The sequence below is a fragment of the Mustela nivalis genome, assembly GCF_964662115.1.
Source record: "Mustela nivalis genome assembly, chromosome: 7".
Lineage (NCBI taxonomy): Eukaryota > Metazoa > Chordata > Mammalia > Carnivora > Mustelidae > Mustela > Mustela nivalis.
Genome location: NC_139026.1, coordinates 108,120,340 through 108,147,641, shown reverse-complemented (window position 1 = coordinate 108,147,641; position 27,302 = coordinate 108,120,340). Strand labels below are relative to the sequence as shown.

The following is a 27,302-nucleotide window of genomic DNA, read 5'->3' as shown; positions in this document are numbered from 1 at the left end:
TAAAATAAATAAGTAAACTCTCTAAAATAAATAAGTAAAATCTTAAAACACACACACACACCAAAACAGAAAGGAAAATGATTCCAATTATCCTCAAAGAATTCAAGGCTAGATCATCATTGGACCAATGGTCTTTAAGGTAACCGCTTTCAAAACACTCCAGGTGGGGTGGGGCATAATCACCTGATGACGTCACCTAGCACAGGTGTGCCAGTGTTGTAATCTGTCTCTCTCTGGAGGCTTTAAACAGAGGGGCAGTTTCACGGCATGGATAACCTAACACCATATTTGGCACGATACTGCCTCCTCTTCTCCTACCCCACAGCAAACAGGTAGACTGGAAATAAAATCACACAAGCTGAAGAGCTCAACCTGTGATAGGTAAGGATAAAGACTGGGCTTCCCAATACCAACCAGCCAAGAAAAGTAATACATGTCCACAGATTTTGGGACTAAAAGGCATTGGTTTATGGGCAGGATGTAAAATATGAAGCCCATAAACTTCTCACCCCCAAAGCACCATGCTACTTACAGAGTCTTGGCATAAGCATTTATTCAAGGAAATCTGGAGATGTCAATTAACTGCTCTACCCCTCAGTTTATTTACCGAAAGAAAAAGAATCCTTCAGATCCCATAAAAGTGGAAGGTATCGTAGCAACTCTTATTCACACATTAAACCACTTCCTATAAAATTTTTCTAAAGCAGCATTTCCTAGAGTATGTTCCTTAAAACACTAGTTTCATAGAATATTAAGAGATAGTTCACGAGATTAAAAAGGCAGAAGACCTATAGCTTTGGTACCTGGGGAGCTAAACAAAGTTAAACAGCTTACTGTAGAACTTCTCAGAACCTTTCCTATGTGAATGTGTATTTCTACGAACTGGATGTAATATAAAGGTGTTTAAGCCTTCTTTGACAACGGACTCCTTTCTTCCTGGAATGCCTTATGAGGCTTACTAGTCCAAGAAAGACAGTTCGGTAAGCCTATCTTTTAAGAATGATGTGGGGGGTACCTGGGTGGCTCAGTGGGTTAAGCCTCTGCCTTTGGCTCAGGTCATGATCTCAGGGTCCTGGGATCGAGTCCCGCATTGGACTCTCTGCTGGGCAGGGAGCCTGCTTTCTCCTCTCTCCCTCTCTGCCTGTCTCTGTGCCTGCTTGTGATCTCTGTCTGTCAAATAAATAAATAAAATCTTAAAAAAAAAAAAATGATGTGGATGTAAAAGTCAGTCACGTAGCTTTCCTGAGTCCTGTTTTTTCTCACTTATAAAATGAGAACAATGACCACTACCTTATGGGTCATAAAACTGATAAGGGATGAGATGAAAAAACCAGCACACAACAGGCTTGGAGCAAATGCTCTCCTCTAAAGAAAGAAAACTGAATGAGCCTGAAGCACTTTTTATTTTTTCAAATTAGATGAAAAAAATTTTCAGGGGGCATGGGCGGGGGAGTAGAGAGAGAGAGAAAGAGCGAGTGCCCGCAAGTGGTGGGGGTTGTGGAGGAGAAGACGGGCAGAGGGAGAGAGAGAAAATCTTAAGCAGGCTCCAGCTCCAGTGCAGAGCCCAGCCTCGGTGATGGTAATCTGAAACCCTGAAATGATGACATGAGCCGAAATCAGGAGTCAGACACTGAACTGATTAGCCACCCAGGTGCCCCAGGTGAGAATTTTTAATAATAACCACCAGACCAAAATTTTCTATGGTCTCTGGAATTATCTGTGAAAACTGTATTTTGACTGTCTCCAAGAACACGAACAGTGGAGAACCCCTTACCTCTGAGAGCCAGGGGACAGGCTTATTCCACTTCAGGTAGCTGCTGTTACCACTCCCACCTCGCTCCAAGTCTTGGTCCTGGCAGAAGAGTGAAGAATGAACTTTGTGGGAACATTAGGATTGGGGGCCCCTTGAAAGTGCCTGTGGGGAGGCAGAGGGACGGGAGATACAGTCCCTGCCTCCAGGAAACTTATCAATATAAGGGACACTCCCATTTATTATTCACCCTGTATCCCTCGGAAAGACACCCCCTTACAGTTTCATCAATGCATACTCTCCTAGGGTTCTTTTACTTTCTTGAATTTTCTGTCTTCCCATATGGAAAAAAAAATTTTTTTTTCTTCCTTTTCTCTCGTGGTTGTTTTTTTTTTTTAAATAATTTCTAATTTGATGAGTCTTCTGAGAACAGGAACTTGCCTCAGTCTTCCTCTACATCCCTCCAGGACTCTGCCCAGGTCTGTCACTCATTTGTCTAACAAGTGGAAGCCCTGGGGACATGCCAGCCCCTCCCTACCCACCGTGTAGGTTCATGGGTTCAGTCTGGTTCTGGCCCAGCCTTGGAGATCCACATCTGTTCTAGGCTCAGAGGCTCAATCTTAGGGTTCCAGACTGAATTAGACCACAATTACCCTAATTCCCACCCAGAGATCCTCCTGCCTCCATAGGGACCACTGACCACTGAAACACTATAGAAAAAATGCTCCATTACAAATCTGTCCTCCAGCCATTTGCAACTATATATGATGTCTATCTCCTCATCCCTGACTCTTAGCAGTAAGCATCTGGGATCATCACTAAGGCATCAGGCTAGGCCTCAGGCCAGCAAGAGGCAGGATGTGTGGTTCTACCTTAAGCCCTCTGCTACTATTGGGGACAAAGGCCACATGCCTGGAGCAGTTAATTCTGGGCCTCTTGAGCTGCTTGAGGAAGGCTTTGAGGAGGACAGGATGGACAGCTCTACTCCTCCAGCTAATGAGATCCTATGATGCCGAAGTACAATTCCAGGAATTCTCTCCTTGACCTCTCTTACCACAGAAAAGTAGAGGAATGCCCTTAAGGCTATAAGGTCATGGACAGCTGAGGACCCATGCTAATACACTAGTAGGGAAAATGGGCTGGCCCCACCACATACCTGGGGGCCCAGCCTCGGGGGATGATAAAACTGGAGATTTGGATCCACCGCTGGAATGTTCCTGCTGGCCAGAGCCTTGGCCAGTTCTCTCCAGCTGCCATATCCTACAGAAGGGAACGAACAGAGAAATAAGGTCAACAGAACATGAAGACCTCACAGGTCTGCAAGGTTTGAGGGGAATCAAAGAGGTAAGCTCCTTCCCTTCTGCCACTCCTCACACCTCTTCCTACAGTGGGCATGAAGTTGGGGGAAGGTCAGTAGCCCAGAGGGAAAGGAAATGAGCTCCTAGCACATTAAAATTTGCTGTCTTCCATAATCAGAGAAGGAGCCAGGCCAGGTGAAAATGGGAGCACCATCCGTTTGCCCATGGAGTGTGCCCCGCACTTCAGGCTGACCCTTTCTCAACAGCCTTTTGAGGCCTATTTCTCCTGAAAGCTGCGGTGGGGAAATGGGCATTGAAGACAGTGGAACTAAGTTTGCTCCCTTGCCAGCTCAGTCCCCTTCCTCCGAGCCCAGGGAGACAGCAGGATTGCCTTGCTGGCAGGGAATGGGACATTGTTGGGGTGCCGGCAAAGAGTCACGAAGCAAAGCACTGTGTGGGTCAGAGCCCCCCACACCTCAAGGGGGCCACTTGGCCATGACTGTCAGACTGAGCATGTGAAACCAAACCACTGCTGGTCAATGGACCCATATCACAGAGTTATCAGGAAAGGCTTTCAAGATCATCTGGTCCTCTTTTCAGATGAGGGAAATGGGACCCCAGCTGGCCAAATGATTTCTTTTGTCTCATGTAACAAACAGTGACAAGGCTGAGACTGGCACCCAAGTGTCCAGATCCTCCACTGGGCTACTACTCTGTCTCCAACAGCTCCATCAAAATGCTCCCAGTGTGGTGGGTGCCGCACAGAAGAGGTTAGACTCATGCTCACAGAGAGCATGGCCCAGAACAGAAGTGTTGAGAAACCCTATGTGAGCCCAGTCGAGACACAGCCAACCAGCCACAGAGGAAAAGAGCACAGTGTATGAACATGAGCCCGCAAGCAGGGAGCCACCACCATTTCGTGTGAGTGTTTATGTAATTGACTCCAGGAGGGGGACTGTGGTGAGGAGGTCGGGTATGCTTTTCTTCCGGTTCTGTTTGGTGGGGCCCTTTAATGCTTACTTAGCATCTCCTCTGAGCCTTATAAGGCTCTTGTGAGAGAGGCACCTGGGTGGCTAAGTTGGTTAAGCATCTGACTCTTCATTTCAGCTCAGTTCATGATCTCAGGGTCATGAGATCCAGCCCTGCGTCAGGGTCCACGCTCAGCACATAGTCTGCTTGAGTCTGCTTCCCTCTCTCCCTCTCCTTCTGCTCCTCCCTTGCGTGTGCTTGTGTTCATTTGTGCCCCCGCCCCGTAAAATAAATAGATAGCTAGATAAATAGATAAATGAATAAATGAATGAATGAATCTTATGAGATAACCCAGGTCTGATTACCCCCATTTTGCAGATGGGGAAAGAGCAGACAGACTTTAAAGTCACAGAGGGAGTTGTTTAGAAGCCAGGATCAGAACAGAGAGCCTCTCTGTCTCTTAAGCCAGCGTTTTCTCATTCTGCCTACATTTTTTCCTGTGGGCACTTTTTGGCACAAACTTTCAAGAGTCCCAGGGGCAGAGGCCTCAGCTGGGGATCTGTGCCTCTCTGGGCTTCTGCACAGACCTTAAACCTCTGCTCATGTTATGTTTATGGGGACTTTTGCGGGTTTATCCCTCTGCCATCAAGGTCTCTCCTGTTTCCATGGCTGGCCAGCCAGCAGGCAGGGACAGGTCAGACTAGTTCAGGGCGGAGGGGGATGTCCTGCGGAAGCAGGATTCTGGAGCCAGTGAGTGAAGTGAGGATATGGGAGGGAGGAAGAGAAAGAAAGCTCCCAGACCTACACCCTGCATTTCTGGATGAACTCAGGAGAAAGCAGTTTGTTCACCTATTAACTCCAACTCAGACACATCTTATTTAAGAGCCCCCGCCCTTCCCAAGTCCAAGAAGCTCTGGCTAGTGGTTGGGGAGCTTAGGTGCTGGGTGATGAATGAGTCACACGGTGGGGAGGAGTGGGCAGGCTCTGCCTTGCTTCTGCCTCTGAATGATCAAGTTATCTCTTTCTTGACTTTGCTCTTATAACCAAAAGCCATCTACTTCTAGACAAAATTGTGGGGAAATAATAAAACACTACTTCCCCTTTCGGTGGGAGTTACAGTATGTCTCAGATGCACATTCTTTCTCATAGACTAGTTTTCAGCTCCAGAAAAATCCTTTGACTCTTGGAAGTCACACCAAAGGTGAGTCAACCCGAGGTCAATGAACTATCCCCGACATTTGCTGGGAATTGATGAAGACTCTCCTTTTTTTTTATTTTATTTTATTTTATTTATTTGAGAGAGAGAGAGATCCCAAGTAGGCAGGAAAGTAGGCAGAGAAGAGGGGAAGGAGGAAGCAGGCCTCCTGCTGAGCAGAGAGCCCGATGTGGGGCTCAATCCTGGGACCCTGGGATCATGACCTAAACTGAAAGCAGAGGCTTAACCCACTGAGCCACCCAGGCGCCCCGGCCTCTTTTTTTTTTTTTTTTTAACTTTATTTATATGATGAAGACTCCTTGACCAAATTATAGACAGGCTCTTCTGAGCCCTCCTTCTGAGTAAGCCTGTTCTTGGGCCCTGTGCTTAGCTGGTCCAGCCCCATGCTGAGGAAGAATCCTATTAGATCTTTCTAAGACAAATCTCCCCCACCTCTGATACTGATCAATTCCTCATCTTCCCACCCTTGATATATAAGTCCTCGGCCAACCTCTGACAAGAATCCTGTTAAGCCAGTTCAGCAAGAATCCCCCCCACCCCAATGTCTCCTCTTGGTAGTTTTCCATCTCCTGGCCCCCTCACTCTGCTTGCTAGCTATAAATCCCCAGCTATCTTTGCTGTATTCAGAACTGAGTTCAGTTCTCTCCTGAGATCTCTTTCCCATATCATGATAGTACTGAATAAAATCCATCTGTATCACCTTTAACTAGTGTCTGCCTCTATTTCTCTGTAAAGGAAGGTAAGAGGTGGTTCTCTCCGTGAACAAGCACAAATCCACTGATGGGGGTTTGGAGGGGGGCAGATATCCATGAGGTTAAAGCCAACCAGGCGCTGCACCTGGTGACAGGTGTTGAGATGGCTTTGAGACACTTAGAGACTGGGGGAGTCAACAGCCCAGCCTTTAGTAAGTTCAGGAGTAGGAAATTCCCTGTGCAGACTTCAGAGTATAGGAGAAAGACAAGCAAGGCTTTAGAGTCAGATCTAATTATCTATCTATCACTTTTTTTTTTAAAGATTTTATTTATTTATTTGTCAGAGAGAGAGCAAGCGAGAGCGAGCACAGGCAGACAGAGTGGAAGGCAGAGTCAGAGGGAGAAGCAGGCTCCCTGCGGAGCAAGGAGCCCGATGTAGGACTCGATCCCAGGACGCTGGGATCATGACCTGACCCGAAGGCAGCTGCTTAACCAACTGAGCCACCCAGGCGTCTCTATCTATCACTTTTAAATGGTGACTACTTGAACAAGTACTCTGACACACTGTAAGCACTCCTTCCTCAATGAGTTTAGGGTTCCAGACCTCAGAGTCACATATGAGCTTAGGCCCCTTTATAATTTTGTAAACTGCAAATGGCCAGTAGTTCTCTTACTCTCTTCTTCTTTTGCTTACTGACCAGAGAAGAAAGCGGACTGTTGGCCAGCAGGGTCAGGGGTAAAAGAGCAATGGATAACACACTCTCCTTGTCTGTTTCCCAGGTATTACTTTCCAGTCCTCCCCTCTGTCCATCCATCCGTGTTGTGAACATTCACTGAATGCGTATCAGGTACGGGCGTGCTGGGCATCTGGTAATTCCTCTTCCCATTTCTCTGCCTCTGTTTAACCCTGCGAGCAGATCCCCAGGCATTGCTTAGCCCCTGGGGGGGAACTTGGTGCTAAAGAATGTGCTGATTTAACTATTGACACTTGTCACTCGCCCTCTGATAAGTGAATGCCTCCTGCTCCTGGTCAGACCTCTCCTCCCAGAGTGCCAGCTGCCGGGGCCTGTTTCTCCTGCAACAGGTGTCACATTTGTGCCAGGAGACAGACACCCCGATCTCAGGTGACAGATAAAGCACCACCATGGGCCTCACATTCTGCCCTCACAAAGCTGGGCTATCAAATTCACCATCAGCTGGAATTTCGCCAACATCTCTCTTCTGTGCAATGTGAACTCTTCAAAGGCCTGAAGATGATCACGTTGGCTCTTTGTGGAAAATATGGGCTACATATACCCCTTGGTGCTTTTTTCAAAGACTCTCACGTTCACCATTTCACTGGATCCTCACAACCTCCCCGTGGACTGTTGTCATCTCCGTTTTAGAAATGAAAAGACAGAAACAGACAGGTGAAGTCATCAGCCCAAGGTCACACAGTGAATAAGATAATCCACGTAAAGGACTTAGTACCTGGGACATAATCAGCAACCAGTCGGTAGCTGCTGATGGTTTTATTATTCATCACAATGGGGCAGGTCCGAAACCTACATCCATTTCTCCTGACCTCTGGCCTGATTCCCTTGGCAGGGTGTCATGTGGCCAGCAGGGACATTTATACCAGGAGGAAAGGAAGTCCCTCAGGGCTCAGACAGCTTTGGGAGAGATTTTAAAAGTACAGCTGACTCACTTTGTTCATGGATTGGATATAAGGAGAGGAAGCAAGAACAATTTGAAGATTCTGACCTGGGCAGCTGGAAGGCCAGAGTTGCCATTTACTAAGATGGGGAACCTGGGGAGCAGGCGGGGGCCATGGAAATAGTATTTCTGAAGCCTGTCGCCAGGCTGGAGCAGGGCGCACTCCACCAGAAAGGGCTGGCACCTTCCCTGAATCAAACACTCTTTGCAAGACAGGAAGAAGACGGACACTGACCCCCACTCCGGGGCAGTGGGATGTTGGGGCTGAAGGAGGAGCCTAGGAGGGCTGGTCCCATGGGCTCCATCAGATGTCAGGGACCCAAAGATCCAGGGTGAATGCAGAGGATTTGCTTAGAAGCCCAGCGTCTGTCCAGGGAAGAGGTGATGAACCCAGAGGACAAGAGGTTGCCAAGGGAATGAGAGGTCGTGCCACCCAGGGCACGCTTCCACAAATGCCAGCAACCAGCCCTGAGTCCTAGGGCAAAAACGCAAGACTGTGGCTCTGTGGCTCTGACCTTGGAGTGTCCTTTAGGGCCAGTCACATGTCCTCAGCACAACAAAGTCCCTATGTCTAGAAGCCAGCAGGGCCTGGACACCCCTCCCCACCCCCAGCCAGAAACCTGCGGTGATACAGCCAAACAGGGATGAAACCCGGGACTGTCACCTGGGAGGCAGTCCCTGAGGCAAACAGAAAGCTCTAGTGACAGAGACAGAAGGCTGTGCGGCTTAATCTTTCCTTCCCAGCCCATGACACCATGATGCAAGAGAACTTATTATTCACGTAACCTTAGCAGTTAATATTGATGTGTGAGGCATATATATATTCATATTAGATGAAATATAGAGTATTTCAGGAAAACAAGACTTAGGGTTTAAAAGTTTTGCTGAAAGCCAGGGGTCATAAGTGGAAGGGGCCAGTATTTGAACCGAGGAAAAAAAGTCCACGTCCTTAACTCCGCTAGTCCCTACTGAATACACTTGAGAATTTCCATCCACTTCTACATCACCATCATTATCACCTGGTGTCACGCACTCATTTAGTCACCAAACTATCCCGTCCCTCATGACCTCCCCCTCACCACCCACACCTGCCAACCACCCCCCACCCCCCCACCCCCGCCCCCCCCAGACTATTTCCTTACTCCTTCTAACTTGGCCACAAACACCTCTCCATATAAGCCAAAGAAAAGCAAGAGGGAGTATAGAGACCCGGGTACCCCCAAACAGCTGAAAACTAGACATGAAAGCATCTTCATGTAGGCCTGCTCCCCTCTTCCTGGTTTCTGAGCCTCGTCCTTCCCAGCCTGAAGGTAAACAATCCAGCACTGTGTCTGCACGCAGGGTTTGGTTCAGAGGTTTAGAGGATTAGAAGTGGTTTGCTCGGGCTGCTCACCCTCCCTCAAAGCACAGGTGTGTGCTGGGGGCGGGGTGAGGTTAATGAGGACCAGGCACGAGGTGGGGTCCAGGTGTCTCTCCAGATCCTCCTTGATAAGCCTCTTCCCCCACTGCCCCCTACCCTCAACACCCCGCCCCCCACCAACTGCCGCTGCTTAGAGCAGAGCACAGGAACCAGAACGGCCAGCTGCTCCCCAGCTCCCTGCCAAGCTAGCACCTGAGCTGCTGGAATGGTTTTGGCTGCTGGCAGGCTGAGGCTTGCCAGCAAGATGCAAGGGACTGTACCTACTGCCCTGCTGGGTGCCACCTAAAGGGGGCCTAAAAGAGGGCACTGGAGCTAAGCCAACTATGTGCTTGTGTATTTCAGCTCTGCTGTCAGTACTTCCTGTTCACTCAAGCGTCGAACAAACTCGAGCAAACAACTTTAAGAGGGTAGATGAGGAGAGGAGACAGAGAGGGTAAAGGCCCTTTCCATGGCTCTGCCACTGCTCCAGGAACATAGGGTCTCTCTGCACACAGCCTAGCTTGTAACTTTCCATTCCCAGAGCCACAGATTTGATTGGTAGAGGTCCCAGAAGGTTTGGCCAGGTCCCAAGGCACCCTTAGGATACCGTCATCATCATCATTATAAAACAAAAACAAAAACCCCAACAACATGTAAGGCCCTATTTGCTAGTCAGTGTCAACAGGACAATTACAGCCACAAACGAAGTTTATGGCCCAGGACTTCTAAGACTGGCCCAAACCCACTGAAGAGGTGTTTTCATCCTCTCATGGACCTAGACAAGGACCATTTAGGTAGTTTCAGGACCCCTCAGATCATGATGGAAGTCACCGGGATTGTTTCCAGTCTTGATTCTGGACTGGGACACGGACAAGATTATGAACATGGAGGAAAATGGGGAACAATCCTTTTCCTTCCTGGCAAAGAGAAAGTTTAGTGGTGCTCAAGAAGAAGCAATTAGCAGGTTGGGAAAGAGTGAATAAATGAATCAGTGGACCAACAAATCAGTGGCATGTATTGAGCATGTTGTATACTCAGAACTCTGCTAACTGCAGAGTATAGAAAGGTATAAACTGAGGGGTGCCTGGGTGGCTCAGTGGGGGGAAGCATTTGATTCTTGAGCTCAGGGTTGTGAGTTCGAGCTCCATGATGGGTGTAGATTACTTCAAAATAAAATCATAAAAAACAAAACAGAAGGTAAAAACTGAGGCACGAGGACCAACATGTCTGTGGACTCGTGCGTGTGTTCCGGCACTCACACCTGTGCATACACTCTGGGCATGTACAGGCCAGTTCTGCTCTATGCAAACAGACCCACAGTAGAAAGCTGGGCTAACTGGAGGTGAGTGATGGGATAGGGCTTGATGATCTTCCAGATTTGCAAGAACCTCAGGCAAGACACTCTGCAAACCATTCTGGAATAAGGCAACTGGTCTTTAGGACCCCAGAGAGTTCAGGAGAAGCAGCACAGGTATGGGAAAACCCTGGTTCTGTAAAATGGCAATGGAGTCATTTTGGCAGAATTATCCCCAGGACACAGTTGAAGGCTGACATTGCCTATTGGAAGCCCTGACAGGTGGGAGCCGTAGTGGAACAACAGTCCAGGAGCCAGTCAAAAGACAGTGCTCTTTCTTCTACTTCCTTTCAGGAGGGAGGAGGGAGCAGCAGAGGCCCAAGATCCCTGGACTCTTTCCCAGCTGGGTGGAGGTGGCCCCTCTCCAACATAAGGGAGAGGCATGGTTTCCATAGTTACGGGTCTTAGAGGACCTTCAGGTTCACGGAAGGTGTTCTAGAAAGAAAAGAGTTGGAACCAGAAGGAAAAAAACCCTAGCCCAGGGGCGGTGGGGAAGGCTAGGAGGGGAGAAGAGCTTTGAAAAAGAGAAGAGCGAGCCCACCCAGCCAGGTAATGAGACAAGAGGGGAGAAGTGGGAATATTTGACAATAACTATGTTAATTATAAAGACTCTGGGGTTACTACAGCAAAATGCCAAAAGGGACCTGGGAGGGGAACAACACTGTTGACAAAGCCCTTCTCCACGCATTAACCCACTCAGGCCACTAAATAGGTTAGTACCAAGTGCATTTAACAGAGAATAACCACAAAAGCTAACATCTGTGCACTTGTTTAGGCCAGTCAGCATGCTAAGCATTCATTCATTCACTCTTCATAACCATCCTTTCAGGTAGACAGTAATATTATTCCCATTTTACAGATGAGAAAATGGAGGCCATGGGCAGTGAGGAGGGTACGTATCTGCCCAAACCTCACAGCCTCTAGATGCGGTGTGAGAGCTGAGATTTTCAAAACCCAAGCACCTGACTCATCAAAAAAAAATTCTCTTAACAATTCTCTCACACACACCCTTTGGTTTGGTGAGGGAAAAAACAATGGGATCCAAATGAAGCAGGAAGAGAGAGGAGCCCAGAGGCCAAGGAAGTTTTCTAAGGGCCACACAAGGACTGGGTTTGGGAAAAGAAGTCAGGAGCCATCTTCCACCTCCCCCTCCACCCGATGTCTCCTCTTAGAACACCACACTCTTTTAAGCATCTCATTGAGCCCATTCTCTTTTCTGCACCAGGCCTGAAAATGAATCAGACGCATTATCTGATCTGACAGACTGCCAGAGGCTGGATTTGGGAGAGCTGATGATGGTGACTGGCCAATGCCAAGCTGAGGTTGTTACGACCTGCTTGGGGGAAGGAGAGGTGATGAATGAGACAGGGAAGGCATGGGGGACAAGAGAGGAATCCGGGGACTCTACTCCCCTCCTTTCCACAACACATCACCATTAGCAGAACCTCACAGGTTGGACCAAACGACGGCAGAGGCCCGAGTTGTGTGTCCCCAACCCCGTGTCACCATCCCACCACAACCAACCCAGCTCACGTTTTGTATCAGAGCTCGTTCACACACTTGGTCTCATTTTTACTTTCACCCCCATCCTGGGAGGCATTCCGTGAGGCTGAGGGGACACAGAGACCCACAGATAGGTCAACAGACTTGTTTAATGTCAAATGGAAGCCAGTGCTAAGGCCAGGCTGGAGCCTGGGCCTTTGATTCTTGGCTCGAGGCTGCTCCTCCATGGCGTGGTGTGGGCCTGCAGCTGCTGGTGTTCCGTGGCACTCTGACGGAGGCCACGCGAGGAAAGGGCTGGAATTTAGCACTGTGCTGGCAGGGGCTAGGTCTTGTTCTTCGTTGTCCTCCCACTGTATAAATCAGCTGAAAGGAGCAGTTTTAACCTATGCCTGCTTCAGAGAGTGGTTAAACTACCTGGGCCTGATTTTATGTTCCCATTGTAGAGGGCAGGCACTTCACGCATGCGGAGTGACTGACTGGCCGACTGACTGGCTGGCTGGCTGGCTGGCTGATTGACTGAATGAATGAATAACAACACAGAGGGTACAGGAGGGACCTGCTGTGTTTATCATCACAGAACTATCTAGGGGTCTTCTGGACTAAGGCTTGAATGAACTGACAGACACCGGCCCTGACATTCTGAGAAGCTGACCTGCTGAAGGCTTTCTCAACACCCGTGGGCATTCACAAAGGCACAAACCGAGGCTACCTCTGAGAAAGCTCTCTTAGGGTGCTCAGTCTCTCTTTTCAAAACTTCAACTTCCAAGTCTCTGTGTGTATGTGGTAAAATACAATTAACATAAAATTTGCCATCGTAACCATGTTTAAGTGTTTCATGGCATTACACACACACTGGTATGCAACCACCACCACCATCTCCAATATTTTTTTCTATCTTCCCAGACTGAAACTCTGTACCCATTCAACACTAATTCCCCATTCCTCTCTGCCCCGGGTCTCTGGCAACCACCATTCTACTTTCTGTCTCTATGAATCTGACTCTACGTTATCTCATATGAGCAAAATCATACAGTATTTGGCCTTCTATGTCTGGCTTACTTAGCACCATGTTTTCAAGGTCCATTCAGGTTCTAGCATGTGTCAGAATTTTTAAGGCTGAACCATATTGTATTGAATGTACAGACCACATTTCATTTCTCCACACACCCATCAATGGACATGTGCGTTGTTTTCACGTTTTGGTTATTGTGACTACTACTACTATAAACACGGATGTACACATATCTGTGTGAGTCCCTGTTTTCTTTTCTTCCATAAGGCACTCTCTTTTGAACTGCTAAAAACTTTTTCATTCTTCCAGAGATACGCCAAGGGAGCCAGGCTGCTGTCCTCATAGTGGAGACAAGGCAGCAAACTTCTTGTTTGAGAATATAAGAAGTCTGGAGACATTGAGTTGAAGGAGGAGGAGGGGTGGGTGTGTGGGATCAGGTTGGAGTACTCCCAGCCAACAAGTTAGGAGGAAAAGCAGAACTTCTGAGTGGGCCCAGTATAGGGCTTTCTCTAGGAACTGAGTACGCTAGCCTATGTAGAAATTAGCAGCTTCAACACATCCCGACTTCAGAGTGAAGTTTCGTTTCCTGGGCTCCTAGATACCCCAGCTCTGTGCTGATACTAGTCCTCAGTAAGACAGGCACAGAAACTCAGAGTAAGCATTTAGAGCCTTTTTGAACATCAACATGGGATCATCACTGAACATGGTATAGGTCATTTTTGGATGTTTTGAATGCCACATCCTGGAAAAATGTAGCATGACCACATCAGTCAGTGACAGACTGGGAACTAAAAGCAAAAACTGGAAAAACTGGTCCTTCACCATAGTTTGTTCCGGTTAGCTTCATAGACCTGCCTGTCTTCCTTCCTTCCTCTGTTCCTTCCTAACTTATGCTACAGGTAACTCTGGAAAAAACTGGAGAGTAGCTCACAGAATCAGAGAGAACGACACAACCGGATCCCAGAAGGGCCAAGAACCAGGGTAGTGGCTGGAATCTCAGCAGCCGGCCCAAGACTCTGCTCCAAACGCCTTCTGTGTGTCTCTGCTCAGAGTTAAATTCCCAGGAAAGAGAACCTGAGTGGTTTTAGCTTGGGTCCGGTGTCTGCGGGTGGTGGACGGGGGGGGGGGGGGGGGGGGGCATGTTGTGTAGAGTAAAGATGAGACCCCAGCAAACTCTGTTAGAATAGGTAGAGGGAGGGGGCAGATGTAGCATGGGGATTTTTCTGAATCTTCCACGTGAAAACAACTTAGCTCTGAACAAATGACTATTATTCCTTTATAAAATTATTTATTTATTTAAAGTAGGCTCCACGCCCAACGTAGGGCTTGAAATCACGACCCTGAGATCAAAGGGTCACCTGCTTTGCCAACCGAGCGACTTAGCGAGCCAGGGTCCCCTGACTGTTATTCCTAAGACAAAAGTGGAATTTGGGGCGCCTGGGTATCTCAGTCGGTTAAGCGTCTGCCTTTGGCTCAGGTCAGGATCTTGGGGTCCTGGGATGGAGCTGCGCATCAGGTTCCCTGCTCAGCAGGGTGTCTGCTTCTCTCTTTTTCTCTGCCTGTTCGCCACCCCTACTTGTACGCTCTCTCTCCAAAATAAATAAAATCTTTTTTTTTAAGTGAAATTTAAAAAAAAATTTTTTAAATAAAAAGTAGAATTTGTCAGAGAGTCATTATATTTTTAAAGCCGGGGCACATAAAATGCAGAGATAGCCGAAAGTACACACATGGAGTTAGTTTTCCAATCCTTAAGAGACTTTATAGAATACATAAAAATGGGAGAGTTGATTATTTAGAATATCCTCAGGAAAAGTTCCAGACTCATACAGAGAGACAATGTTCAAAAACACATTTCTCAGTAAGAGAGGTAAAACAATCATTCGTCAGAGCCTTTGAAAGTGATACTCCATCTAATTCATTTTAACCTTAGTTAAAAAAAAAAAAAAAAAAAAAAAAAAAAAACTAGGGAGAGAGAATGCAAGAGTTGTTGGCCTATGGGGGAGTTTAGAGATCATCATTGCTGGAGCCTCAACATTGTCCACTGTAGAGCGGGGAAGCCTTGAAGACTGGGCCACTGGCTGAAGTGGCAAAGCAAGTTAGAGACAGAACCAGGACTTGAATCCAGGTTTCCTCTCTTCTGGATCAGGAGTCTTCTGTTCAGACCACAGAACTAAGCTGCTAATGCAGGAGGTGGTTCCCAGGTTTTGGGCTTTCTGAACACACACAGCGGTAAGGATGCTGATGTAAGACCTTTGTTGTTTGGAATCCTAGGACCAAGCACAGCCACTCGTGCAAACAGGGATGCGCTCGAAAGAGACAACCTGGGGAACAAGTTTCTCCGAGTATCTGAGAGCCTGCTAGTTTGGGTCCAGACCATTCTAAATCCAGAATCTGTGGCTGTTCTATAACAGAAGACTTTTGAGCTTTTCAGAAACAGAGGCTGTGTCACGCTTACCTTTGTCTCTCCTGTAGGCACGTTTAAATATGGTAGTTGTTCAATAAATGACTAATGGATTTCACTGAAATGCCTTTTGTTGTTTTTATTATATTTTGTTCTCTAATTTAAAAAAAAAATTTATTTATTTATTTGACAGAGAGAGAGATCACAAGTAGGCAGAGAGGCAGGCAGAGAGAGAAGGAGAAGCAGGCTCCCCGCTGAGCACAGAGCCTAACGTGGGGCTCGATTCCAGGACCCTGAGACCATGACCCAAGCTGAAGGCAGAGGCTTAACCCACTGAGCCACCCAGGTACCCCTGTTATCTAATTATTTTTGTTTTTATTTATTTGAGATTGAGAGAGAGCATGCACGCATGCGTGCATGGCGCAGAGGGAGAGGGACAAGCAGACTCCTCCGCTAGCAGGGAACCTGATGCAGGACTGAATCAGGACCCTGAGATCATGAACTGAGCCAAAGGCAGATGCTTAACTGACTGAGCCACCCAGGTGCTCCTGTTCTCTCATGATTAAAAAAGACTTAACCTACATACATATATAATCACAAGCACATTAAATATTACCTTGCCATGCTATCTATTAAAACTCTACATGGAAGGGAAAAAATGCTCTTCTCTTGGCAAACAACTACTTTTAAAATAAATGGAAAAATATGTTTGGGAATAGGAAAAAAATTTCAACTCAGGAAAAGGCTGAGTAGAAGCACCAAGAGCTCACTTGGTATTACCTGTCTTCTACCTTCACAAATAAAAATCTGCTCCCTGGACTGCAGTGTCATGATTGAAATATCTACTTTAGAGGAACTGAAATTGAAATATCTACTTTAGACACTATTGGTCATAATATCATAAAATACCATACAATTTCCACCAGTCTAACTCTTACCTCCACAAACGCAATAAAACACTGATGCTTAGGACAGCTGATTAAACTATTTAGTATATGGCTTTTATAGCCCATACAATCAAAGTACCAGCTCTATGTCTAAAGGGAAAAGTACAGTAAGTAGAAAAAAAAATGAATATTTGATTAAATCAACTGGTTATTTGATATGTCAGCGACCATATTTTCTGAACCCCAAATCAGGATAGGTGGTGTAACCAAGGCAACAGTATGTTTGAAACAGTATGTTTGAAACAGTTAATCTTTCCTGGAAATTCAGGCCAAACAGTCACATTGTTTATCTGACACTAAATCATCAGTTTCACAGAACTCTATGGTCCTTAGCCTCACCAAATTTGCTAAATTCACTAGTGAACTGGCCAAGCACGACTGATCCATACAATTCCATCAAGCCCACTTATACCGGATTAACAAGAGGGCTGCCTAGAGACGCCCAAACACTCGAGAGGATAAAAGGTCATTCCAAGGTCCTCCATCTCACATCTTGCCTGCCCTTGACCCTACCCCCCAACAACTTCTTTCACCACTCCCATTCCCTGAGCCAACAGGCCAATCTACCACCATATCCGGATACAAGTGACTTTTGACCTAAACTGTACACATTAGTGGAGATGACAGAGAATCACTGCTAAGCCAAATATATTTTGAAATCCGCCCCCCCACACAGAGGACTTATGGAGCCAAAAATATGAAAGGGACCAATCTGGCAAATCAAAGAAAACTTTCAGCATTATCACGAGCACTACTGAAAGTTGAGTGAGGGCTCGACTTACCCACTTTTTGCCGAGTAGACTGTGCTAAGAAGCTGGTCACTCAGCCTGAATTTGTGTGCCTGATTTGGCTCAAAGAACCTCAGTGAAAGAACCAATCAACAAGGTCTGGTGGAAACCAAAGAGGAACTCAAAGATAGCCAAAGAGATGAGCTGATAAAAACTGCTGAGAAATCCGGCAGACAACTCTGATCCTTTACCAAAAAAGAGAAAAGTAACAGAGCCCTTTGGAGAAGCCGATGCTACAAGAAAGCTCCAAAGATTAAAAAGCAAGAGGGAGACTTGCTACCACCAAGCCGCGTGCCGCTAACAGTTTAATATTTCCATCTTTCCCATCTGTGCAGCTCTCATTTTACCTGTGTAATACCTGCATGGTTTCGGGAACATTCTCTTACTTGGACTATTTGTGAAGACAAGTGAGGCACAGAGAACTTAGATTATTTTTTGGCTTCCTGAGCATAAACTTTGATATTTAATGACCTTGACCTGCGATAGAGGTCAGTATCCCGGTAATACATAAAACCCTTGGGAATCCATTAACTGTTTCGCATTCCCTGGTCTTAGGGGAATATGCTTTCCATCTTTCAAAGAGCCTGTTGTAGGCTGTCTGTGGAGGAAGATGCAAATATTCCCCGGAGCGGGTGGAGGCAGCGAGTTAGGTCTGCCTGGAGCTCACCCCTATACAGAACAGAGCCGGATTTCTCACAAAGCCTGCACAGTCTGCTGTTGGTTTTGAACTGGCTTCTGGGATCCGTTTATTAGAGTTGTGATGGCTGCACTAAATGGCTCGTAGTGGGAAGGAAGCCTTAAAAAGAGAGACCTAGGGATGGAAAGCGGAAGCTGCATGAGCAGTCTGTAAAACTAGATTTTACTGAGCATCTAGTATGGCCATGGTGAGGCTTCGCCTGGCTCTGGGCAGGTGGCTGACCATGCATTCATTAAAGAACCATGTTCGGCGTCAGAAAGATCTAGAAATGAATCCCGGCCCTGCCACCTTCTGTCTGTGGGACCTCTGGCAAGTCTTTTCACCTCTCAGAGCTTCAGCTGTCTCATATCCCTGACACCTCCCTCCACCATTTCCGTTAGAAAGATTAATTCGCTCCATGAATGAATTAGGCATCTGTTCCTGCATTCAGGCTCACCGGCAGCTCCTTGAGTAACTGGGGTACCAGCTACTTATTGACTAACCCAGCACTGACTCTGCCAGGCATTTTACATGGGTTAATTTCCAAGGGACAATAACCCTATAGGGTAAGTACTATTTCCCCTATTCTCCTCATAGTACATCTGATGTTTAAAGAGTTTACATGATTCGCTCAAGATCCTGTCAACAGCTGAACTGGGGTTCATACTGGTTCTTTTGAGTTCCAAAGGCCACAGTCTTTCTCCACTGCTGCCCAGTTAATCCTTACCACCAACCAGCACAAACCAGTATTCTGGAGACCTATTTACAGGAAGGAAATGCAGGCAAATAAACTAACCCAGTCAGGAGTGAGAGGCCACTGCCGATAGTTCTGCCATTGAGGCTAATGTACCCTGAGGTGGATTTTCACACCCAGGTCTATGTCCCACCCCCACCGTGCTTTTTTCCATGACAAAACACTGCTTTGCACACGCAGGAAGATTTGGTAATAGAAGGTGACACGCTGTGAATCACCAAATAAGTCTCCCGTTGAGAGGAGGACTCTGGTGGTCAGGGAAGACTTGGTGACGAAGCAGGTCCAGAGCAAGTGTTTTGAGAAGCAGGTGGAGTTGCTGAGTCTGGGAATGGAAGTCAGTCACTGCCTCTACAGAGACCTAGATTTTACAAGACAATCTGGATTGTTTCCACTGGCCCTCTCCAAGCCCCACCCAGTTCCCCGACTGGAACCCAGAAGCGTTTTCTGAAATAAAAGTAACATATAAACACCATCCTCCCCCAAGGTCACAGCGTAGAAGTTCATGGAGCAGAAAGTGACCATCTCTGGACTCCCCACTCTCCTCCCTACAGGCCACCGCTCATTCCTCTTGCTAGGTGTTCCTCATTTGCCTACCTTTACACACCATGTAAGCTACCCCAGGGCTCAGTCCATAGACGACTTCTTTTTTCTGTCTACAGTCCAACCCTTGCAAATCTCTTTTGATCTTTTTGAATACCATCATCAGTCAGTCTGTTATGCCTTCCTTAGTTTCAGCCCTGACCCTCCCCAAACTCCACATTGGTAGGATCTGACTCACTCATTTCCCCACTTGAAGATCAGAGAGGCATTTCAGACTTCACAAGTCTTGACTTTTCCTGCCAAACCTGCTCCTGCCCATTCTCCCCATTTCTCCCCATTTTAGTGAATGGCCAACTCCAGCCTTCCAACTTGCCCAGGGTAGAAATCTGTGAACCATGCTTGATTCCTCTCCCCATACCCCAGTTCATCAGCAAGTCCTGTCAGTTGTACCTTCAAAAATGATCCCACATTGGCCTACTTCTGACCCCTCGACTTCTCCTGCCCCCATCATACCCACCTCTCATCTAGTCCCTGAGTGCACACCCTCAGACCCTACAGTCTAGAGCAGGAGGGACTCCACTAAAATGCAAGTCAGGCCATGGCAATTCCCTGCTCAGAATCCTGCAATGTCTTCTTAGCACACCCAAATTATAATCCAAGAGTCTCTGATCACCTAGAAGTGAAGTTGGCTAGGGACAGACCCAGGTCAGTGGCTGTCCTAGCAGTCTTATTAACAGCCAGGACTCACTATCAATGGTGTCCCAGTTTGCACAACAAATGATACAGTCACGCATCTACCGCATCTACCGAGGCCCTACAGATGAGATTAAATCCTTGCCCTGATCTCATCTCCTGTATCTCTTCATCATCCTTCCACTCCAGCTGTTCCATGCCAGGTACACAGTACCTCAGGGTCTTTGCACTTCCTCTACCTGAAACACACTCCCTCACGTATCTACACGGCACACTTGCTCTCCTCATTCCAGTCTCTGCTCAAATATCCGAGGCCCTCCTGATCATTCTACCTACAACAGATGCTGTCTACCCCCAGCCCATCTTTCTCCCTTACCCTGCATCATCTTTCTTAATAGCACCTACTACTACTTGACATTTTATGCCTGCATATGTATTAAATCTACCTTCTCCCTACATGTATTTTGTTCATTATGCCTAACATAGAATAGACACTTAAGAGAATGAGTAATGTCACTGTTAATAGCATCCATGTACTTTCACATGAGGGTTAGAAGCAAGAACTCTCTAGGCAGACGTGATAGTACCTACCTAGCTAGGTAACCTTAACCTCTAACTTTGATTTTCCTACATTAGTAGGATTTACCTTATTGGGGTTATTATGAAAATCAAATGAGAGCAGCATACAGTAAGTGCTCAATAAATTCTGGAGGTAATAATAATACTAATAGTTAAGATATTTAGCATTGACTATGTGTCAGGCAGTGTGCTAAGCATTTTACAAATATTGTCTCACTTAATTCTCATAAAAACCCTTTGAGATAGGTACTATTATTACCTCTCTTTTACAGATGAGGAAATTGAAATTCAGAGAGGGTAAGTCACTTCCCAAGGTCAGTTGGTAAGTGGCAGAGGGAGGATCACAACCCAGGGTCTCTGGCTCCAGTGTCTGTCCTCATCCTCTATTCCGCTCTGATTACAAACTCTATTGCATAGTTCCTGATTTCCTAAAAATTCCAAGTGTTCACCACAACAAGTGAACTACAGAAACATATTTTTTTTTAAAGTATCTCATCTCCTTCCATCCCTCCCCACCCTAACTGATGCTAATAGTTAGATAAACATCCATACCTTTCTACTTGTTCACACACTAATAGAATTTCTTTGTTTTTTAGTTTTAGAAAATAGGTTCATATTGCATACATACTACTCTGGAACTGCTTTTCTCACTCGCAAACACAGATATTTCTCTGGGCCAAAACATAATTCATTTTTTTAAAAACAGCTGCAAAAATATTCCATAGTATGGCTTTAGCCATACAATTTAGTAAACTAGTTTCCCGCTGATAGACATCCCAAATAATGCTTCGAGCATGTATGACTGCTATGGTTTCTACAGATAAGTTCCAAAGTGGGATTGCAAGGTAAAGTGCATTTTTAAAAGTAAGTAACTGAGGGCACCTAGGTGGCTCAGTGTGTTAAACCTCTGCCTTTGGCTCAGGTCATGATCTCGGGGTCCTGGGATCAAGCCCCACATCGGGCTCCCTGCTGGGAGCCTGCTTCCCTCTCTCTCTCTGCCTGCCTCTCTGCCTACTTGTGATCTTGATCTCTCTCTCTGTCAAATAAACAAATAAAATTTTAAAAAAAAGTAAGTAACTGAATATTACTTTTTTGGTTTAAGATTTATTTATTTATATAAATAAAGAGAAGTGAGAGAGAGAGAGAAAGCACAAGCAGAAGGGGCAGAAGGAGAGGGAGAGAGAATCTCAAGCAGAGGCTGAGACATGGGCTTGATCTCACAACACTAAGATAGCGACCAGAACTGAAATCAAGATGCAGATGCTTAACGGAGTCATCCAGGCACCCCTGAGTATTACTTTCTAAAAAGGTCTGAAAACAACTCACGTTGTTGCCAGTGTTACTTACAAGTTTCGGGACAACTTCACCAGCACCACATATTAATTTAAAAAATTTTTGCCAATCTGATGGGAGTGTCCATTTTTAAAACCTAGATGGGCTTATACTATACATCCTATCCTGCAACTTGCTTTTTTCTCCTCAACATTGTATCATGGGCATCTCTTCAATAGCTTAAAAATGTCACTGTTTGTGTCCTTCAATTCACCTCTGTGACCTAGAGCACATTTCTCTCCCACCTGGAACAGTTGCTCTCTGGAGGAAATGGGGATGACAATGTTGACCTTCCTGCACTGACCAGAGAAGGTAGAGATTATTCCAAAACAAGTACAGAAGCACTCCATACCCACTAGGATAGCTATCATCAACAAGACAGATAGTAAGAAGTGGCAAGGATGGCAAGGACGTGGAAGAAATTGGGACCCTCATATATAGTCCTGTTGGGGATGTACAATAGTGTGACCTCTTTAGAAAATGGTCTGGCAGTTCCTCAAAACATTCAATATAGAGCTACCGTATTCCTACTCCTTGGCATATACCCAAGAAAAAGGGAAACATCAGAGCACCATTCTTTATTATAGCCCCAAAGTGGAAACCACCCCACTATCCATCAGGTGACGAATGGATAAACAAAATGTAGTATATTCATACTAAGGGACATTATTCAGACATTTAAAAAACTGCAGCACCAGTACCTGGATGAGCCTGGAAAGCATTGTGCTAAGTCAAAGAAGCCAGACACTACTTATCACATACTGTCTGATCCCATTAATATGAGATGTTCGCAATAGGTCAAATCCAGAGAGACAGAAAGCAGAGTACAGGCTGCCAGGGGGGGACAGGGGGAGAGGGTTTGAGAGGGTGAGGGAAACAGGGAGTGACTGTTAAATGGGTACCAGGTTCTTTTTGGGAATAAGACTGTTCTAGAAGTAGAGGGTGATGATGGGAATATACTAAAACCACTGAGTTTTGTACTTTAATCAAATAACACCCCCACAGCCTTCAATTCTCTTTCCACCTCAAACATCTGGGTCTCTCTATTCTCCCTTCTTCCTCCAGCCCAGCCTCTCCACCCCCAGTTTAATTATCTTGATCCCTAGAGAGCAGGCAACAGGTTTCTTTTCAAAGCCGCCTAGTTTGGGTTTGTGCCCTGCCCCTCCCTCACAGACCCAACCCCCTCCTCTTTGTAACCAGATCGTTTACTTATTAAACCAGTTAGATTAAATGACTCACAGTTGCACCCTTGGGCCCGAGGCGGGATAAACAGCTCACCAGAGTCCGACTTGCACTGGAAGGGCCTGTTTCCCTCTCCTTCCCGGTGCCACCCCCTGCCCACTGCTCAGACAGTCCGAGGAAACCAGAGACTAAGGGGGTTGCTGCCACCCCTACCTACTGAGCTTTCTCACCCAAGGAAGGCCACACCAACCCCTCGAAGAGCTGACACAACAGTCTTCTTAGTTTATGGCTTACAAGGCCTGCAGGCAACCGGCTCAGCATCTGTGCAAATGTTTGCAGAGTTCCTTGTTCATCAAAGACTTGTCATGTACAAGATTGCCAGAAGGCTATCTGGAACCCTCCTGCCTGAGCTTTGCTGCCACATCTTAGCCTCAAATAGTGGTATCCCATCCTGGGGGCTCTGTGCCTGCCCAAACTCACTTGAGATGAATGCCTTGGAGATACCATGCAGCTAACTCCTGAAGTAATCTGGGTCTAAGTGAAAAATAAGGGTCAGGGTCTAGATTATTTCTCCAGGCTCTAAGACTGGTGAATTTTCAGTTCAACAAACAAAGACTAAATTCTCTAGGTCCTGGAGGGGAACGGAGGTCTGTGCAGGAAAGACTCGCTGGGCCAGGAGGGCAGGAGAGGACTGACACATAAGTAATCATTTTGATGTCATGCAGCAAGGGAGGAAATAGAGCACAGAGGCTCTCCAGGAGTGCGGAGGAGAAAAGGTTTCCGGGTGTCCCCTCGTCCCTGCTCCCACCACCCCACCCACAGTGCACGTTTCTGCCCCTGCAGCCTCAGGCGCTGGCAGGACACACATTATCAAAGCTGTCAGGAGCTTCTCTGGGCCACAGTTAGAACTTCGAACGACTGGCTCTGCTCTCACTCCTCCTTCCAAACACCACCTCGGAGGCATCCCTCCCGACAGCCTGGAATCCAGGAGAGAGGTGTGATTTGAGTCAGATCCTGTCCTGGAGAAGAACCACATCCTCCTGCCACCCCCCCCACACACACACACCCAGGCATTTCCGTCCTTGTATATTTATAAGACTTACTTAAAATAGGTCCCAGCAAACAGGAGCAAAGACCTGATTTGGGTCGATGAAATCAGCATTTGGGAGAGTGAAGACTCCCTCCTGAGAGCAAAGTTGCTATTTTTTTCTCCTATCCCATATCCGGGTTTCAGTATCATCCAAATCCCCCAGGAAGCCTCCCCTTCCCCCTACTCAGTGTTGCTTCCTGGGTTTCTCCTGCCGTGGAAACCTCCCTTTCTCCGTCCTCTCAGTGCTGATGAGTCTCCTCAAACAGTGACCCCAGACTACCTTCTAATGCTCTATTATATTATTATCATCATTATTATTATTATTATTAAGAGAGGAAGGTGTGAGGGCGGAGGGGCAGAGGGAGAGAGGGAGAATCCTAAACAAGCTCCACACGTGGGGCTTGATCTCATGACCCTGAAATCATGACCTGAGCCGAAATTAAGAGTCAGAGCCTTAAACCGACTTAGCTACTCGGGTGCCCCTAATGCTGACTTAATAAGCAATGACACTTTGCAAACTACTTGTCGGCTGTCAGCCCTTTTGCTCAACAAGCCCATCCACCCACTCCTAAATGAGGTCCGAGTACCACAGAGGAGGAGAAAGGGCACAGCAGAAGGTCTGCGCGTTGCAGGGGTCCTGGACCTATACCATCTGCCCCAGCACAAGCTGTCCACCACCTTTGAAGAGTTGCAAAGCAGGCAGAGATGGGGAAAGCAGTGTCATGGGAGTGAGTGTGTCCCAGATACCTGTGGAGACCTGGCAGATTCTGTTGTTGGGTGAGAAAAACCAGCTGAGTGTGTAGTATCTACACCTTTCCCAAGTGGAGGAACTCCTTCGCAAGGCATTTGGAGCCTAGCGCCTCTGCCCAGCTTGGGTCACACGCTATCCTGTCGGCCTCCCTAGGCTGCATGGCTCCTTTCTGAGAGCGGACTGATTCTAGTTTGCAGTGTGGGAAACCAGCTCGGGGGCTCTGTGTAATGATACAAAGAGGGCCGTCTAGGGGTTTCCTTCCTAGGGGCTTCAGTCAGAGAAGGCCAGTCCCGGGAGTACATCTGTAAGCCCAGGTCCAGGGAGGACAGCCCTGGAGCTCTGTTGGAAACAAGGGGTCAGAGGCAGAGAACAGGGGGCCTGGATGGTGGTGAATATTTAAGTCAGAAGGTGGGAGGCAGATCAGAGGCTATGATGTTCCCAGGGACGTCTGCAGAAAACCAAACCTCAGTGAAATAGGCAAAATGCTAAGACAAAATAGTTGTTTCAAAAGAGGGACTAGCCTGGAGCGCCTGGGTGGCTCAGTGGGTTAAAACCTCTGCCTTTGGCTCAGATCATGATCCCGGAGTCCTGGAATCGAGCCCTACATAGGGCTCTCTGTTGGGCGGGGAGCCCGCTTCCCCCTCTCTCTCTGCCTGCCTGTCTGCCTACTTGTGATCTCTGTCAAATGAATAAATAAAATCTTAAAAAAAAAAAAAAATAGGGACTAGCCCTTCTGAGGTGACAGAACAATTTGTGAAGGGTGTGTAAGCTTTGTCTTCATCAGCTCGTATTAATGGGATGTCCAGCCTGCAGAGGGGAGCCCTCCCCCTCCCCCATTGACTGCAGGACCACAGGCTACATGACTTTGGGGATCTTTTCTGGTTATAATTGATCACCACCAGAAATTTCCCTCACAGGTTTATACCAGCCTTCTACTCAAGCACTCCTGACAGGTGGCCACCAGAGCCACTGCTAGAAAGAGCCAGTGACTGGGAATGTTCTGCCTGCCAAGGTAGCTGCCCCACTATTGGTTCACATTGTTAACCAAATTCTTGTGTTTTGTGGGGCCTCCCAGAACAAGACCTTCTTCAGCCCTTCTTCAGCCAGAAGCATCAACTCTCACCACCCCCACCATGCAGAGGCACGCGGTGCAGGTGGGGGGGGGGGGTGGCGCAGAGAGGCGGTGCCTTTCTCTGAGCTCTCAGTCCATTCCACCCGAGTTCTCTGCCTTCGAGCATGTCAGAACTCTGAGACAGCAGGAAGTGTCTGTCTAAGTCACGAGACTGTACCTAGGCTCAAGGACACTGTCAGACAGATGCTCCAAGCCAAGGGCAGTGTAAAATGATGGGGTAGAGCCCTCCCATGGTGATTTTAAAGATGGGCAAGGCCTCACTCACTAGCCCTGAAACATGTTCAAAACATATGGTTATGTGAAAAAAGTGGCCATATAACGTTACCAAAGCGAAGTCATCTAAAAAAAGTTGTGTGTGTGTGTGTGTGTGTGTGTGTGTGTGTTTTAAACTGTCACAGCAAAGAGACTAAAGAGACGTAAGCAAACATAATGGAATGATGGGGATGGGACCCTAAACAGAAAAAGGACATTTGAAAAAGAATAAGAATGAAGTATGTATTTTAGTTAATAACAATGAATCAATACTAGTTTATTAATTGTAACAAATGTACCATACTAATGTTAAGACATTAATAATAGGGGAAACTGGGTATAAGATAAGTAAAACTCCCAGCGGGGCACCTGGCTGGCTCAGTCAGTGGAGCATGGGGCAACTGATCTCAGTGGTGGTGAGTTCCTGCCCCACATTGGGCTTCAAATCCCATTAGGTGTGGAGACTTAAAAAAAAAAAAAAAAAACTCCCTGTATGATCTTTGCAATATTTTGTGAATATAAAACTATTCTAAAAGCAAAGCTGTATTTAAAAATGTACTTATGTCAGGGCACCCGGGTGGCTCTGTTGGTTAAGCGTCGGACTCTTAATTTTGGCTCAGGTAATGCTCAAAGTGTCGTGGGATCGAGCCCCAAGTCGGGCTTCTGTGCGCGCTCAGTGTGGAGTCTGCTGATCCCTCTCCCTCTTCTCTGCTCCCCTACTCTGGCTCATGCTCTCTCTATATATACATAAATAAATAAAATTTCTTTTTAAAAATTGTACTTATATCTATGAATATAGGGATTTATATGTGTACATGTATCATATAGGCATAGAGGAAACTCAGGAAGGCGTATCAAACTTTTTATGGTTGTTACCTCTAGGAAGACACTGTTTACATTATACACTTCTAAATTTTAAAAAAATGGATTTAAGTGGTATAGACAGGAATGAAAATAGAGGAGAATCAAAACTGGAACATTCTGCCATATTCTGTTGTTCCTGTGATAGGAAATGCACGAAACTAGGTGTTAGGAGGCCAGGGTTTTTGGTCCTTGTTCTCCCTATAGCTTTGCGATCCCAGTGACCCTCTCAGAACCTCGGTTTTCTCACCTATAAAATGATGACATTTAGGGGCATTCCAAATGTTACCCTCTGTGATGATAAACACACACAAAGAAAAGCCTCGTGTGTTGCCAGCAGATCCGTGATGGTTTCCTTTAAGTAACAAAGCCCCCCTAATGCATTCAAAATATTTCAGCCCCTAAAACAAATCTGAACCACACAGAATTTTTCCGG

The 27,302-nt window shown here is 46.7% G+C and overlaps 1 protein-coding gene across 2 annotated transcripts in view; it reads right to left on the bottom strand.

The window, feature by feature from the left end:
• B4GALNT3 (beta-1,4-N-acetyl-galactosaminyltransferase 3) overlaps positions 1-27,302 on the bottom strand; it is a 91,246-nt gene that overhangs the window by 23,955 nt on the left and 39,989 nt on the right. For both annotated transcript variants that reach the window (XM_082738047.1, XM_082738048.1), the window contains exons 2-3: positions 2,907-3,010; positions 1,775-1,852 (exon numbers count right to left, since the gene is read on the bottom strand). In XM_082738047.1, the coding sequence (XP_082594173.1) occupies positions 1,775-1,852; positions 2,907-3,010 (182 nt within the window). The remainder of the gene's footprint in view (positions 1-1,774; positions 1,853-2,906; positions 3,011-27,302) is intronic.